Source organism: Aspergillus brunneoviolaceus (assembly GCF_003184695.1).
Source record: "Aspergillus brunneoviolaceus CBS 621.78 unplaced genomic scaffold BO95scaffold_113, whole genome shotgun sequence".
NCBI lineage: Eukaryota > Fungi > Ascomycota > Eurotiomycetes > Eurotiales > Aspergillaceae > Aspergillus > Aspergillus brunneoviolaceus.
The window spans coordinates 71,982-86,277 of record NW_020290843.1 but is presented as its reverse complement, the minus strand read 5'-3'; the positions used below and the strand labels follow the sequence as shown (position 1 = coordinate 86,277).

The following is a 14,296-nucleotide window of genomic DNA, read 5'->3' as shown; positions in this document are numbered from 1 at the left end:
AAGAAGAAGAAGAAGAAGAAGAAGAAGAAGAAGAAGAGAGAGAAAGATGAGGGCTAGGGCGGAGTGATAAAAGCGACAGCACATGCTTTTTTGCTGAGGGGTCTATGCCGAACACATGGTCTTATTGCAATGGGATAGGGCTAGTCATGTCGCCTGAGTATGACTAGACTGGATGGGGAACTGGATTCGATGCACCCTGGGCTAGCGGGGTGGAGCCCATACTACTCTAGAAGAGGAGACTGTACTAATTAAATTACGAGGTAGATAAATCATATGACATTGCTATGGTCCACTCAGCCCTGCCAGCTGGTTCTCCGACCGGTAGTCATGGCGGCCAGCCCCCGAAGAAGGCGTTATGTTGTAAGAGGTTTTGCAATAATATCCTCCTCATTTCCTCCCGATGGGCTTCATCCACGATCCACTCCTGATGTTGTTGACACAGCTCGTGATACTCTTCTCGCCTCATCGAAGGCGCTGTGTACTCCACTTGAATGCCCAAGGGCTGTAATTGCCTCTGCAATCGCACTATACGGTCCCAAGCATAGTTCGCCGGATCGAATCCGTGTTCACAATCCGGGTCCGGTTTAAAGTCGATGTAGATTGTCCGCAGCGCCAAGTTTCGGCCCGGGGCGGCGGCAATATGGGCCAGCTCCCGCAGCCATCGCTCCTCCGGCTCCCCAAACGCGGTAGAAGATAGTCCCAACTGCTGGTTATAGGTGGCCAGGTCGAACACAAACGTATGCACCGACGGGCCCAGAAGCCGATCGACCACCTCGGAGGGCGGTTGGTACGTGCTATACCCACGCCTGCGCTCCTTCACGTGGACGGGCGGACAGACGACAGTGTGCAGGTTGGGGTACGCCGCCGCTCGGAACTCCTTAACCAGCGTAGGGGACCTGAAGTCACCGAAGACCATGCGACGGAGCGTTTGCGGATGACGTTTCATCCACACGAAGACGTGGATAAACTCGATGTTCCTCGCCTCATACCCTTCTCTGGCGTGACCCTCCCCGAATGATATGCTGAAGTCAATCGAGCGGCGGCGGGCATCACCCTGCAGACCTGGATCGCCTTTTTTCCGTTTCTATCTAGAAGGGTTCGGGTCAGCTTCGACCGATCTTTGGTCTTCTACTTCGGACACATGATTCTTCCGAGATAAATGGAGAGGACAACCAACCCGTAACGCACGTTCATTTTCGGGAGTCGTCCCTGGCACAGGGAGCTTTCTGCCCGTGCCCGGCAAGAGTCGCAAGTCATGGGCCTGCGCCTGGCAGTCGAAGCGGAGATTGAAGCCATAGCCGGGCGAATCTCGGTTGCTGGCCATCCCGACCTTCCGCAATTTGTGGCATTGGCAGAGAGCATACTGCAAGAGTTCCCATCGGCAGAGGTCGATTGCCGGTTGGCCCGGCAGCGTTTCCATTTGGAAAGGTCTCCCTCCGGTCCTCGGGTGACAGGAAGGCGGCGCTCCAGATCTGCAGCGAGTGGATCGCCTCACACCGGCCTAGCACGCTAGCGGCCGCCACATAGTCGTCGAGAGTGATATACTCGGCCGGATCCTTCGGTCGCAGATCGAGGACAAGAGACCAGACGAACGAATATAGCCTTGGATTCGATTCTAGAGTCCGGTGCAGGGAGCTCGTCCGCGATGGGGGAGGAGAGTAGTAGGTGAACCGTAGGTCGCGGTAGAGGACGCGGAGTGTGAGATGGTAGAGCTTCTGGCAGGTGAGGAGAGGGGCGTTGCAATGAGCGTCTGCCTTCTGAGTCTTGCTCGCAGACGGAGAGGATCTGGTCGAGGATTTCGGCAGGAAGATCGAGAATGGATTTGCGTGACATTCTGACGGCGGTTTGAGGTTTCAGAGGCAAGGTGATGGGACAAGTGCTTAATCTTCTTGGTGGTTGGAACTATCTGCCTTCCCGTATATCTTAGAATCACGTGGCCGAACTAGCAACGACGACACATTCTTCGTTGTTTCTAGCAGTAGTCGCTCAATGTGGGGTTGATAAAGATACCGTGGGGTGAGCCACGAGAGAGAATAATCGATGCCAGGACTCTTACCGCAGCGGTGACCGACTGATAAAATAGGTATCATCCTAGCGTAAATAGAAGATCTGCCGGCAGAATAATACACAGGAGAATCAAATTTACATGCCCTAACTACGCAGTCCTTCAAGACTACTGAAATTTTAACTATTCTGTTCTCTCTCAAAGTTTTCCTACTTCCTCGATCCTGTTGGGGAGTGGTTAAACATATCATTGAGTAGGCTCCTGTTCAAACAAGGATATCTAGGGTCATTCAAAACTCAAGGTATTTTTATCAAGGTTTTTTTCTGAGGCAATAAGTTTTCTTTTCTTTTCCTGCTTTGCCAAGATAATTAGATTCTGAACTTATAAGTGTTATTAGAACATCTATGTAGGCTATGTTTCTCTGCTTATTATTCTACTAGCAGAGCTTTAGTCTAACAGGGTAGCTGCTAAACAAGTCCGTAGGTCGGCACGTACCAGCAAAGTCATTGTTACCCGACTGAACCCCAAGTCAAACAGCAATCATCATCCTTCTAAGGAATCCCGCAACCCTATTATCATCATTTCATGATACAACATAGCATAACTTAAGACCAGAGGAAGGCAACACAAGAGTATTGTTCAGTTAGCTTGCCAAGTGACTTGACAAAGGTTCTTGCCCTACAGATTGATCTAACGAACCCCCCCCCTATCCTCGCTCAACCTCCACCTCCACCATGAAAAGGCAGAATCCGAGACTGCAGTGCGGTCGGTGTTCTAGTCATTATCCATTTGGCGATTTATCTGGGGTCTAAATAGACAGTGTGGTAACGGTATCCCCCTTGATCGAATCACTACACAAGGTTTGTCGGGGACTAGAAAGATCGATTCCCCACACCCCGGGGTCAACCGTATCTACTGAATGTTTGCTGGCTTATGTTTATACAGAACTCTGCCGCCGATATAGGTAGAGGAACACACAGTCCAACAAGGTGTGATTAACACTTTCCTAATGAGGAGTTGTAAAGCTAGTCTGCAGCCGCCTGTCGAGCACACTTTCACGCAACATCTTTATTCCCAGAATGCACACATAAGTCTTGACGTAAACCCAAAAGTATAATGCAAGCGCCTCAAGCCCGGAACAAGCCAAACCCATCTTCTCCTCAAAACGAATATCTCTAGCAGAAATCACTTTTGCCGGACCCATCATCCTGGCATCTAGAACCAAAGTAGGCTATCCAAGTAATGTCGCCATTGGATTCTCCGGTGCGGTGGAAGATCGATTCGTGGATATAGGCACTGTCGACGTGCTGCTCGGCTTCGGAAAGGGCCTGATTAATTTGTGCGGCATAGTTTCCTATGTAGGTCGCACGTCAATGGACCTAGCGCAGGATATTTACAGGCCTTGGGTCACAGACATACCAATGTTGAGAAGATTATAACCACATTAATTGAGCCCCATTCTGCAGTTTCTCGCTGCGACTATCGGGATACATGCCATCACCATCCTGCTTTCATGATGCTGGGGAATGTTGTCTATATTTATCAGCACTTTATACGACCACCTCCGTGACATTGTAGACATCGTTGAAACCAGTACATCAACCATATGTCCCCTAAACTTCAATATGCGGTCTGCGAAAGTAGCTGTATTGACGGCCGTGGTCGGCTCTGCAGCTTCCGCAGTGGCCACCCCAGTAAATGTGACCAAGTGCACAGCGGCCACGTTCCAATAGTACATTGACGCCAACGGCACGTATGCCAAGGTTCAATGGGCCTCCTTCATCCCCGTCGACGTTGATTCCGATAAAATACACCTTCTCCAATTGTCCCGGCAATCTCCCGGAGGGGTGTGGCGTGCAGATCAACGTGGTCTCCAAGGGCAACTCCAGCGATCTGGATTGGCTCATCTTGCCGTATAACTGGTATGGCCGTCTTCTATACGTGACTCTCCCTTGTTTGCGGAGCGAATCTAGCTTTGGGTCAGATAATATATACCAACTTCCGACTAGTTATTGGTGCTGTACCATAGCTCGGCTGCAGTTGCCAGTAGCATCAGCTGGGTGGACATGGGCATCGTCACGCACTACGGGTTCGTGACTCTGTCGAGTAATCTGGGTCATATAGGTATCGACACTGCGGGAACCTGGGCAAGTGGCCAACCGGAGGCGGTGGTAGACCTGGCTACCGGGTCGCCAAACAAAATATTATCCTTGGGATAATGGCCTGAGTGGAGAATGGGACTGCCCCGGACAGTATCATGAGATGCGGAATCCGAATAAACCCACCAGCGGGACTTGTAAGCCGCGGTATTAAGAAGCAAACGTTGCCTACGCCTGTTTAGTCGCTGAAGAATGGGAAACACTGCTAACGCATGTGTACTCTAATGATACAACTTGTGAAGACGTGCTTTAGACAGAATTTTAAAATAATCACTCGCTCACGTCAAAATACGAAAGGTATAGATATATCACGACTCCAATCTGTATCTGATTATAATTGGTCAAAGGAGGGCGACGTGCCTGCTTCTACAAGACAGCCGGGACCTCAACATAACATTCCGTATCAACTTCGGATCCCATAATTCGCACAGAACAGCCGCCATTTGTTACATTGCGGGGTGTTCATTTTCCACCTGCCTTTCTGGCACCGATAGTCTGCCCATTTGGCTGGGTTGAACCACTGGAGCTGGATGGTCTGCTCAGTAAGCCTTTGCCCTTGAGTCGGATCAAGCCAGAACTTTGTCGTGTCTTTGATACTTCACCGAAAGCCTCGCGCAAAATGGATGATGACTTGCTCAGCTGGATGACAACCGTGTGTGCCGTGATGGTTCCCTTTTCGACGACTGAAAGGCGCGGAAAGATGGTGAGAGCAGGTTCCTCCTGGGGCGGCCGTCCCATTTCTGGCTTGGCCTGCTTGGGCTCGTTTACAGTGAATGGAAGCCACGTCTCGTCAACTCCCGGTTGGTCGAAATCCGGCTCGTATCTGCGCTTCGCGCGACGTATCGGGTCCCAAACATCAGCTGCCCTGCTCACAATCCTCTCCAAGGCCGTACGCACGGAAGCAAGATGAGCCTCTGCGACTGATCCCTCCAGGTATGAGAGTACGCTTTTGACAACGGTCTGTTTCATCTTCAAAAGATTCTTCTCCTGGTCTGGTGTGTTGATAGTGTTGATGGACTGCAGCATAGACCGGCAAAAGGATTCTTTTGCGCTGTCTGTCCCGGCAAGGTCAAACAGAACCTTACGAATGTGCGTCTCCTCCGGGATGATATAGCATGGCTGGAATATATATTTGTCAATCTCCCGCGCGAGAAGAGCGAGAATAGTTGCCAAACGGATGTGTTTCGCTGGCTGGGTATTGGAACAGGGGATGGGGATCTGATGACTCTGAACCAGTTCGCAGCGTCTCAGGTTCTCCCACAGCGAATCGTTCTTGGAGTGATTTTTTTTAGCAACCTATCCCTCGACATTCGAATTCTGGGACATACCGAGACAGCCTCTGTGGAGAGATCAACATTCAGCAGCGGGTGCAGCTCTGTCTTGGCGAATGCCCAGAGAGCAGTGAACCCATCGATCCTGTGGGATTGATCAGTATATCCTGGCTGAGACTACCAATGCAGGGATCGCTCACAGAGAATTTTCATCGCCTTCAATATGTCCTGCAGAAAAGCTTTCAATTGTGCTCAACCTAGTGCGAGTGTCGTTTAACGATCGCTGAAGCTTCGAGTTCTCCTCCTCGAGGGCTCGAGCCTGCGCGTTAGCGGTGGACAGACTATCTTTCAGCCTGGACGCCTCCGCCTTGAGCTGTTCAATCGTCATTTCAAGCTCTTTCACCCGTCTCTGTGTGTGATCGTGGGACTGTTTCTCTTTCGAAAATGTCTCGAACATGCCACGGATGGTTGTCTCCTTGTCGTGATTAACTTTCTCAAGATCCACAACATTCTTTTGCCAATGTGTCAGTTCATTCACTAGCCCGTTTCTTTCTATAGCCACCGCCTGAACCATGTTGAATCCATCTGACGGAGTGAGATCCTTGAGTCGGGCAAAAAAGGCAAGAATGGCGTGGGAATCGAGGCCCAGGGTCTCAGATGTTGTTGATGGGCCGATTGAGGTTATGGATGACATTGCTTGCAGTGGAGGCTCGACTGATTTCTTTCGGAGGAGAACAAGGTGAGTCGATGTTGATGGTGCATCAAAGTCAAGGCTTGGTCTTGACTTTTCTCCCATCATTCTTATATCGAGTCGTGGGTATGGAGTTAGTCTCCAAACCCCTCAAATCTGCTTCCAACACCCCAGGGTGAAGTACTAAAGCGATGAAGCTGCTAGGTCAAGACGGAGTTGTTGTGTCATGGTGTGTATGGTTACCGGGAGTGTGGCTCCCAATCACCAGGCGTCCGAGCACCCCTCCCTTGCAGGGATGCGAGTCATCAGTCTCACGCCAACAGTCGGCCAGATGCCACTCATTAATTGAACGAGGCGGTCGGGCAGACTTCAGGCAACGTGTTGTCTGCCATAAGGCCCCTTATCCTTGTGCCACCAGATAGCGCCCACACACACTCGTCTTGGGATGAGTAGGAAGTCGGGAAAAACGCCTCGCCTCCTCCTTCTGGAACCCACTCGCTTCGCCCGCTCAAGCGTGGCAATTCAGCTATAGTGAATCAGACACGCCAGCAACCTGCCGGTAGTTTGATCACTCCCGAAGTCTGTCTAGCCCATGGCAGCTTATGTTAGTCCTGCCCTAATAATGTGGATCGAACTGGCAGGCCGTATCCATGGCTTTTTGGATATGGGTCAAACAGACAATTGACCCGCTCTGATTCCATCCAAGACGCCTCTGCAGATGTTATTGGAGGGATTAAGTCTGTCAGATCATAGGATCCGACTGTCTCATGTAAGTAGGGGCAGTGTGCCGCGCACCCGTCATTTAAGGGCATGGAATCGAAGAGTTTATCCTGCATTTGTAAAGGGAAAAGCAATCCTACCGTGACAGAGTCCAAACGACCGTATTGATCCAACTACATTCTATTCGTTGCAATAAACCTCTTTACTGCGTATATGTTACTGCCAGGAGAATCAAAGTCTACCGCTCGAGCTTATTTGAAGTGGATTAGAGTAGACATTAGAGCCGTTGAGATTGCAAGCCAGTCCACTCAAGCGATTAGATCACACTCTTTGGGAGCAAAATCGCAATCCCAGTCGATGCCTTCATTTAGCCTAACATCTGTTTGTCAGACTGCACTAGCCATGGGGACGTCCAAGTCCACCAAGCCAGCCTGACGGGAAACAGTATAGACCACACGGCCGACAAACCTCGACCCCACTACTTCCTCACATGGCCAGATTAGCTTACAGGATCTTCGCCATCGATATACACAAGTCATCCACATCTTCATCATCCTGACTTTGTGCCCTATCTATGCAGTGACCGGCCTTGCAGCCCTCGCACAAGCCGCGACTGTGCGGGCGCCGGGAATGGCCTTGGAAGTACTCGGGCTTCGGCTGCCGAATGCCACTCCACTTCTGGAGTCGATAGGCGATCCGTTCTGCGTAGGAGGACTCATCGAGGACGGGTCGGCTGATGGAACCGCAGCCCCGACAGTGTTGGTGATAGACGCGCGCGTTGTACTCGCGTGGCGAGTACATGCGGACCGTGATGGCGATGATCTTGCTGGACCACCCTCCGGCCTGACAGGAAGCATTGCGGCAGACAAACCGCCCCATGACCCTGGTGTCATAGTGCTGGACGACGCCCACGTCTTCATCGCTGGTATGGAATGTGAAATGCAGACCCTTGTCGTCGAGGAGCGCCTGCACCTGTTCGTGCAGCGCGGGATACATGGACCATGGCTTCTGGGGCCGCGATCTTTTGGCAGGCTTCGCTTTGAAGCCTCGGGGTTTACTGCCGGAGGAGGACACATTTAACGCTGTGTTCATGAAGCCGGAGGCTCGGTCTGGCCCGGGCATGATCGAAGTCCGGTTTGAAGTGGGCTGTCTGACGAGGACTCTCAATTGATAGTAGCGGTCTGTGTTCTGCACAATGAATTATATTGGGAGATCTGGACTTGGAATCTCTGGAACGGTCGCGGTAGTCGAGCTATGTATCTATCTGTACATGGCGGATTTATGGCAGGCCATCAAAGACGGCTAGTGCAGAGTGACCCGTCCGGTCCGGGGATCATTGCGCAAGGCTGGCCAAGTGGGGATCGAACAATAAAAAGTGAGGCGACGATGTATCTGAGCGAGAGATAGGAAAACTGATTCGCGTACAGTCGCACCCTTCGTGGAGGCGGGGTTCATGGTGGCGCAGCGCGGCGCGGCACGAACCCTGCTCGTCTGCCTGGTGGCGCTGTACTAGATGCAACTCGTGCCAATGATGTGTGTACATCATTTCACCCAGAAAGAAATGTGGCACAGCGTTGGGCGTCAGATAGGTTGGTAGAACTGAAATGTCAAGCATGCTGTGTCAATCACATGCTTTGCAAGAAACGACCGCAGCACATATTGTTCCCAGGTCGATCCACTGTGGTAGGAAAACCTGCTGGGTAAGCTGGCGACATCGACGAATATTATCAATATGGTAGATCCGTCTTGAAACTCGCTGTATGCCAGAAATGCTACCCTCTGGGTCAGTTAACCGGCTCTTGTTGGTCATTGTCTTCCACGCTTGCGCGTTCAAACATGAGGTCGACGAGACATTCATGCAAGTAAAATACCATTGCCTGACACACCGATGGGTTTCCAAGCCTGTACCGGTGCTGGATGGTAGATGATTTGGCGAGTGTTTCCCCTCAATACCTTCGACGTGGAGCACAACTTGATAATAATCTTTGGGAGATCAAAGGGCAAGCCACCGGAGGTACAGTGACGGATCCAGGCTTTCATGTGCACTCTTCCAAGCATGAGATTTACCGATCTCGTCAGCAAACCAGGACGAGTAGCACACAGTCTCCAAGATTGACTTTGACTGAGCTCCGCCGTCCCGCTGAATGCGCCATGACTACTGCTTGAAACAGCCTTCAGAGCTATTCTGGTCAGAATAGTGGGCACTTTTTGGAATAGAATGGAGCGTCGAAAGGCTCACATGCTTTTCCAAAGAGAGATTTGAAGTGCCTTGAGAGCAAGCTAATCGGCACTCATTAAGGACTGCGTCATACTAGACCAGTGGGCGTGTTGAGGCTAGAACGCCTTAGCATCTCGGGATTGCCGATTGGCTCCGCAAGGACTAAGGCACATAGTAGTCGCGGGCGCATAATGCTGATTGGCTTAGTATGACCTCACTTGCAGTTGGCTGCGGCGCTTGGAAATGGATCATTCGTATCCTATCATTCGAAATCAAAAGCCGCTGCGGTGGCACAGCGTGTCTGCGTCAAGCTGGCATATCCAATGTCTGGAGCTGCGCCGCATGCAAGGCTAACTCCATGGTTCGCTCATCGCCGAGTATAATGAAGACCCATCAACGGTGGCGTGCACCGTTTAAGGGGGAAAGGTAGGGAGGGGGCAAGTGAAACTTTTATGGGGGATGATGCTATGCTGGGTTTATCTGAGCGCTTAAGGGAAGGTCCCTGAGACAGGTCAAGATATGCCCAGCTACGGAGCATCTGAATAGCCCTATATATGCTGCGTCTGTCCCTTAGTTATACATACCATACTACTCAACATTTTACTTCATTCTCCTTAATTATTTCCCTGCCAATATCTGCGATACTAGCAGCACAAAGCTGCAATGCAACCCACTATCATCTCCACGTTGTTCACAAACGAGCTGCGGCCAGATTGTGAGGCCGCAGCAACCATCAGCCAGGTGCAACACCTAGCATCCTATAATTGGATTGAATCCGATCACCCTACGATTGCTATCCCCGGCAGTCCTAATCTGTGGAGTCCACGGTGGCCCACCCAGAGGAGACGAGGGAAAAGACTGTTGAAGGTGCCCAAGGACTCAGGGCTGCTGTACATCGCGCAGAATGCAGCGCGTCACCCGGCCAGCCCGATGGAGCCTCTATTCCGCAGCTTATACTTCACTCGTCCCGCCTTCGACATCGGTGCAGTCGACATTGTGACGGACCGCAACAACATCCGGAAGCTGTTGACATTTATTAATCCGAGACACAACAGGAGCCGCCTGGAGGATTTCACCATTCAAATAGAACGACAGGGGAGGACCATGCTTCTCTGTCGCCAAGAGATATGGACCCGGGATTTCATACCTCGCCAGCAATTTCGTGGGTTTGGCCATGAGTTTGAGAACGCAGCTACTAGCCGTCGAATCCCAGACAGTACGGGTCACTACCGAATCGTGTCCTATGACTTTGCGGGACTGTCGTGTTTGGTGCGGTATGAGACGGACGGATATGCCTTACCGGATGACGGCGGGGATTCAGCGATGGGGCGGAGCAGCCCGAGTATCTTAGATCCCCCGAGGGCGATTTCTGCATATTCGGCGTTGAGGATCTGCGAAGGAGGCCAAACCGTTCCAACGCAGTCCATACTGGAGATCAAGACCAAGGCCAGGCGAGAGCCTGTGGATCTGCAGCAGGTCCTACCTCAAATGTGGGTGTCGCAGACGTCTCAACTGGCTTGTGCCTACTACGAACAAGACGGCTGGTTTATACCGTGTTGGCCGGAAGATGTAGAATCTGAGATCCGAGAATGGGAGGAGAATCATCAGACCGACCTCCAGCGGCTGGCAGCCTTGCTGAGATGGATATTTGCGTCTGTTCCCACGAGTGGTCAGAAGGCCACGCTGCAATATTATTCGCAGCGCAAGAAGCTAGTGATCTCCCACGCCGAGCGTGCTGCTATGCTTCCCCCGGATCTCTACAACAGGTGGTAAACCAGACTGAGGCGTTCCTTTGCAGCTATTTTAGCAGCAGGTGTCAGTGTCTAGGGCATCAAGAGATCTGAGGAGGCCCCACTCCGTGAAGTGTGTCGTCCTGAGTACATGAATTCAAGGCCGAGCGGAACAGGGGAAACCTTTTCGCTTGCTGTGCAGCGGTCGCACACTACCAACTCTCGACCCAAGAAAAGGCTCCCGGACCTTGTGGAGTGCGGTGGACCTCAAAGAAGGTGCACCCCGGGTTGGAGATGACCCTTTTGGATACAGGGTGCATTGCTTTTCACACTTGGGCAGTTCCGGGAATGGTGTGGATGCTGAGGTGCAGGAGAGCCCCGAGGCTGGGGGGAGGCTACTCTGAGCTTGCAAATTGGGTTGGGGGGAGATTTCTGGTTGTTGCACAGTGAATCCTCGAATATATTACTCTATAAGCACAGAATTAGCAGCACTCTCATGACAGCTGCCTACTTTACAAGCACGGCATCTAGTCTATCGCTTTGGTCAAAACGTGACTGGGTTGGATGCGACTGCCTGGAAACTCCGGACATGAATCTTGGAGTTGAAACTAAATCACCCTAATCATACCTTTCCTGTACGGCACTGTCCACGCCAAAAACTGTGCCACTTCCTTCGACTTTCATGGGCGTCACTTGGCGCCGCGACTCTGGTGGATGTGGGTGGAGGTGTTTGTGAGTCGTCCTGTTTGAACCCTTATTTCAGACCCCGCAATCCCTGACTCTGGAGTAATCCCTCAAGGGGGTTCTGCTCTTGACTGTCACACTTGTACCTCCAGGCTTGCCGCCAAAATGCCGATCACTCCAAGATCTCTTCACCAGGGAATGCGATAGCCAAGTACATTGAATCCTTTTTATACGTACTGAGCTCCACAGGCTGAAGGTAATTTTCTGCGGCACGGTTCGTCCGCAATGCCATCGGCGGTCGGCTTTCCAAGAATTTCATGCCGGGGCAAGTGGCGGAAACGGTATTCCTTGCTTCAGGACGCCTCTTGCCAATGCAAATTGTCATGGTGTCAAACATAGGACGGCAGCCCTTTGATAACTGGCGGGGCCGGAGGACATTACGGCATCCTATAGTGATCAATGGTCACATGACATACTTTGGGTGATCTTGGTACTGAATAGACCAATCACATTTCCCTGTAGTATATCAAAGATATGGAACGATACTTCATGGCATGAAAATTGAGTGAGCGCCTGGATTCAAATAGATATTTCCTGAAGGCATGTAGTGTTGTAAATTCGAGTTGAGTTGGTCGTATGATCGGGTATCCGATGGAACAGTAGTGTGAGAAAAAAAGCTAAGGTAACTAGAAAATATCCAGAGGCAGATTCTTCTAGGTTGCGATGCAAATTATATCCTATTCTATTTTTAGTCTCTAGTAGAAATACAGTAAAAAGCATTGCGGGGTCCGAAGACAGCCAAGTCTTATTACGACTACGATATATGTCCCCAGCTATCTGGCAAACCCGTCTGTAGTCTATGATAGCCTTTCTTTGCCTGATTCGGTCTATTGGCATTCCTCAAAAGTTACTTGCCGTATGCGTAATCATACTTGCAGGGATAAACTTACATTTATTTATCCATATGACGATGCTTGTGTATGTAGGGATACGAGGTTGTGCGCACTCTGGTAAACTGCAGGAGGAGAACCCTCATTTGTACCGAGGATTGTTCCGATGCCATTCGAAACTGCCGCGCATCCAATGCTTCATTGCATCCAGGAACCGGTGCACATTCGACTGCTCGTGCAGAGCGAGTTGGGCAAAGCACCCACTTTCCAGGAACCTGGCCTCTGTGGTCTGGTATTGAGCCACATCCTGTTCGATCAGCTTATGGGTGAGCTCTGTGGCCCTTTCCCAGAAATATTGCTCTTGCAGGGCAAGTACCAGCACCGCATTGTCGGTGTTGCCGGCCTGCGCCTTCTTCTGGACCGAGAAAATGTCATTCTTCATCGTAACCACATCGTCGGTATATTCTCGGAGACGAAGGAAGTCCGGGCTGCTGTGCACGCTGCTTGGAACCTCGAAGTCGCCGACTGCCTCCGCCCAGTCCAGGCAAATCTCCACCCCTCCTGCGGCTCGCCGCAGCTCCAGATACTCCGGGAAGGTGGGGACTATACCGCCGGCATTGTTCTTCGCTTCACGGTGGAAGGCGTCGAACAAGTCTTCCCAATGCCTGCGGTGCCGGGCCTTCAGGTCTTCGGACGAACGCTCATGGACACACAGCAGAAGACTCTTCCAAGCTGTCACCAGAGGATCCGCGGATGGCTCGGCACGGTTGCCATCCAGTATCTTGCGATAAGTGTTCAGGGTATGTTCAGTGGCCGCCGGGGAGGCTTGTCGAATGCCTGGTCTGTCGAGTGAGTCGTCCAGTAAAAAGGACCAGCCAATTAGATTCATTATCAGATCCAGATGAGGTCCGTGAACTGATGGGTACGTGTAGGCCACCAAAAAAGGAAAGTCTGCAGCCTCGTACGTTTTCTGGGCTGCTGAATCGCCGTGTAGCCCTGCCGTTTCGACCCATTGTGAATGATTTGCCTTTGCCCGAGCCAAATCTGCGTTGGTGGCAAGTCTAAAGGGGATATTGATTCTCGTATTGCTGCTCATATTTTGAAGGGTCTGGTATCAGGGCAACCGCGAAAGAAAGATCCGGGTCTCTGTTCGACGATAGATATCTTGAACTCAAAACACCGGAGTAGTAGAACGAACGCGGAATCATTTATAGATGGTACCATGCTGATGCTGGAGCTTTTTACATTTGTACATTTCCGGATATTCCTGCAGCTAGTATACTGCCATCCAACTGAGTTCACAATCCGGCCTATGTGAGAACCTCTTCCGCTCATGTACCCGCTGACTCCTTGCATGCATGGTCTGTGAAAGGTTCACGCAGATCCTTGGAGTCTCTAGGTTTAACATAACAGGAGAAACTAGTCGTTTGGGACTGGCTGATGCTTGTAAGCATTGGACTCAGGGTAGTAAACTATCAGAAAGTGCTTGCCCGGTGATCTGCTTAACCTGGTATACCAAATATGTATAACAATTTACTGAAAACCATGGGAAGCAGTGACGTAACTTGCTTCCAAGTTTGGATAAGCATAGCCCGTGAGAATTCTTGTGTAACAACATAGCAAGAATACTCGATGTGTTTGCAGTACAAATCGGACCCTATACTTTTCATCGACGATTCTGTCACCGCTATTCTGTTATGAAACAAAACCTGAGTTCGGAGATGTCCCTCGACTATGGCAACTCTCAGAGATTACTCTTTTGATTCTTGCGCAGCAGCCAGCTGCATGCTGTGAAAATGGTCGTGTTTTCTCTACTCAGTCTCATTGTAATTTGTGTATGGTGAATAGTCTTGTGACGAACTTCATCTGTCTATTCCTTACATTCTCTGGCATTCCGCTGACATTATACTGCAGCTGCCAGCCTTCTC

General features: G+C 50.9%; 6 protein-coding genes across 6 annotated transcripts; 2 read left to right on the top strand and 4 right to left on the bottom strand.

Moving 5' to 3' along the window:
- Positions 1-325: 325 nt before the first annotated feature.
- BO95DRAFT_486547 (uncharacterized protein) lies at positions 326-2,512 on the bottom strand (the record flags this gene model as incomplete). Its single annotated transcript, XM_025590458.1, has 5 exons — positions 326-1,071; positions 1,189-1,330; positions 1,365-1,834; positions 2,057-2,228; positions 2,501-2,512. The coding sequence occupies 5 exons, from the start codon at positions 2,510-2,512 to the stop codon at positions 326-328; spliced, it is 1,542 nt and encodes a 513-aa protein (XP_025436555.1).
- A 1,118-nt stretch (positions 2,513-3,630) lies between these two features.
- On the top strand, positions 3,631-4,224 carry BO95DRAFT_469183 (uncharacterized protein; the record flags this gene model as incomplete). Its single annotated transcript, XM_025589424.1, has 3 exons — positions 3,631-3,713; positions 3,769-3,946; positions 4,015-4,224. The coding sequence occupies 3 exons, from the start codon at positions 3,631-3,633 to the stop codon at positions 4,222-4,224; spliced, it is 471 nt and encodes a 156-aa protein (XP_025436554.1).
- A 402-nt stretch (positions 4,225-4,626) lies between these two features.
- Positions 4,627-6,129, bottom strand: BO95DRAFT_376598 (uncharacterized protein; the record flags this gene model as incomplete). The annotated part of the gene is made up of 3 exons (XM_025583216.1): positions 4,627-5,436; positions 5,493-5,580; positions 5,636-6,129. The coding sequence occupies 3 exons, from the start codon at positions 6,127-6,129 to the stop codon at positions 4,627-4,629; spliced, it is 1,392 nt and encodes a 463-aa protein (XP_025436553.1).
- A 980-nt stretch (positions 6,130-7,109) lies between these two features.
- BO95DRAFT_448276 (3CxxC-type zinc finger protein) lies at positions 7,110-8,206 on the bottom strand. The gene has a single exon (XM_025587812.1). It carries the CDS (start codon positions 7,966-7,968, stop codon positions 7,351-7,353), a length of 618 nt encoding a protein of 205 aa, XP_025436552.1. The 5' UTR covers positions 7,969-8,206; the 3' UTR covers positions 7,110-7,350.
- Positions 8,207-9,727: 1,521 nt separating this feature from the next.
- Positions 9,728-10,837, top strand: BO95DRAFT_376609 (geranylgeranyl pyrophosphate synthetase; the record flags this gene model as incomplete). Its single annotated transcript, XM_025583217.1, has 2 exons — positions 9,728-9,884; positions 9,948-10,837. The coding sequence occupies 2 exons, from the start codon at positions 9,728-9,730 to the stop codon at positions 10,835-10,837; spliced, it is 1,047 nt and encodes a 348-aa protein (XP_025436551.1).
- Positions 10,838-12,510: 1,673 nt separating this feature from the next.
- Positions 12,511-13,464, bottom strand: BO95DRAFT_469179 (pentalenene synthase; the record flags this gene model as incomplete). The annotated part of the gene is made up of 1 exon (XM_025589423.1): positions 12,511-13,464. One exon carries the CDS (start codon positions 13,462-13,464, stop codon positions 12,511-12,513), a length of 954 nt encoding a protein of 317 aa, XP_025436550.1.
- Between the last annotated feature and the right edge of the window lie 832 nt (positions 13,465-14,296).

Bases quoted from the DNA above. Each gene is read 5' to 3' on its own strand.
- BO95DRAFT_448276 (XM_025587812.1), bottom strand. From the start codon at position 7,968: ATGCCCGGGCCAGACCGAGCCTCCGGCTTCATGAACACAGCGTTAAAT.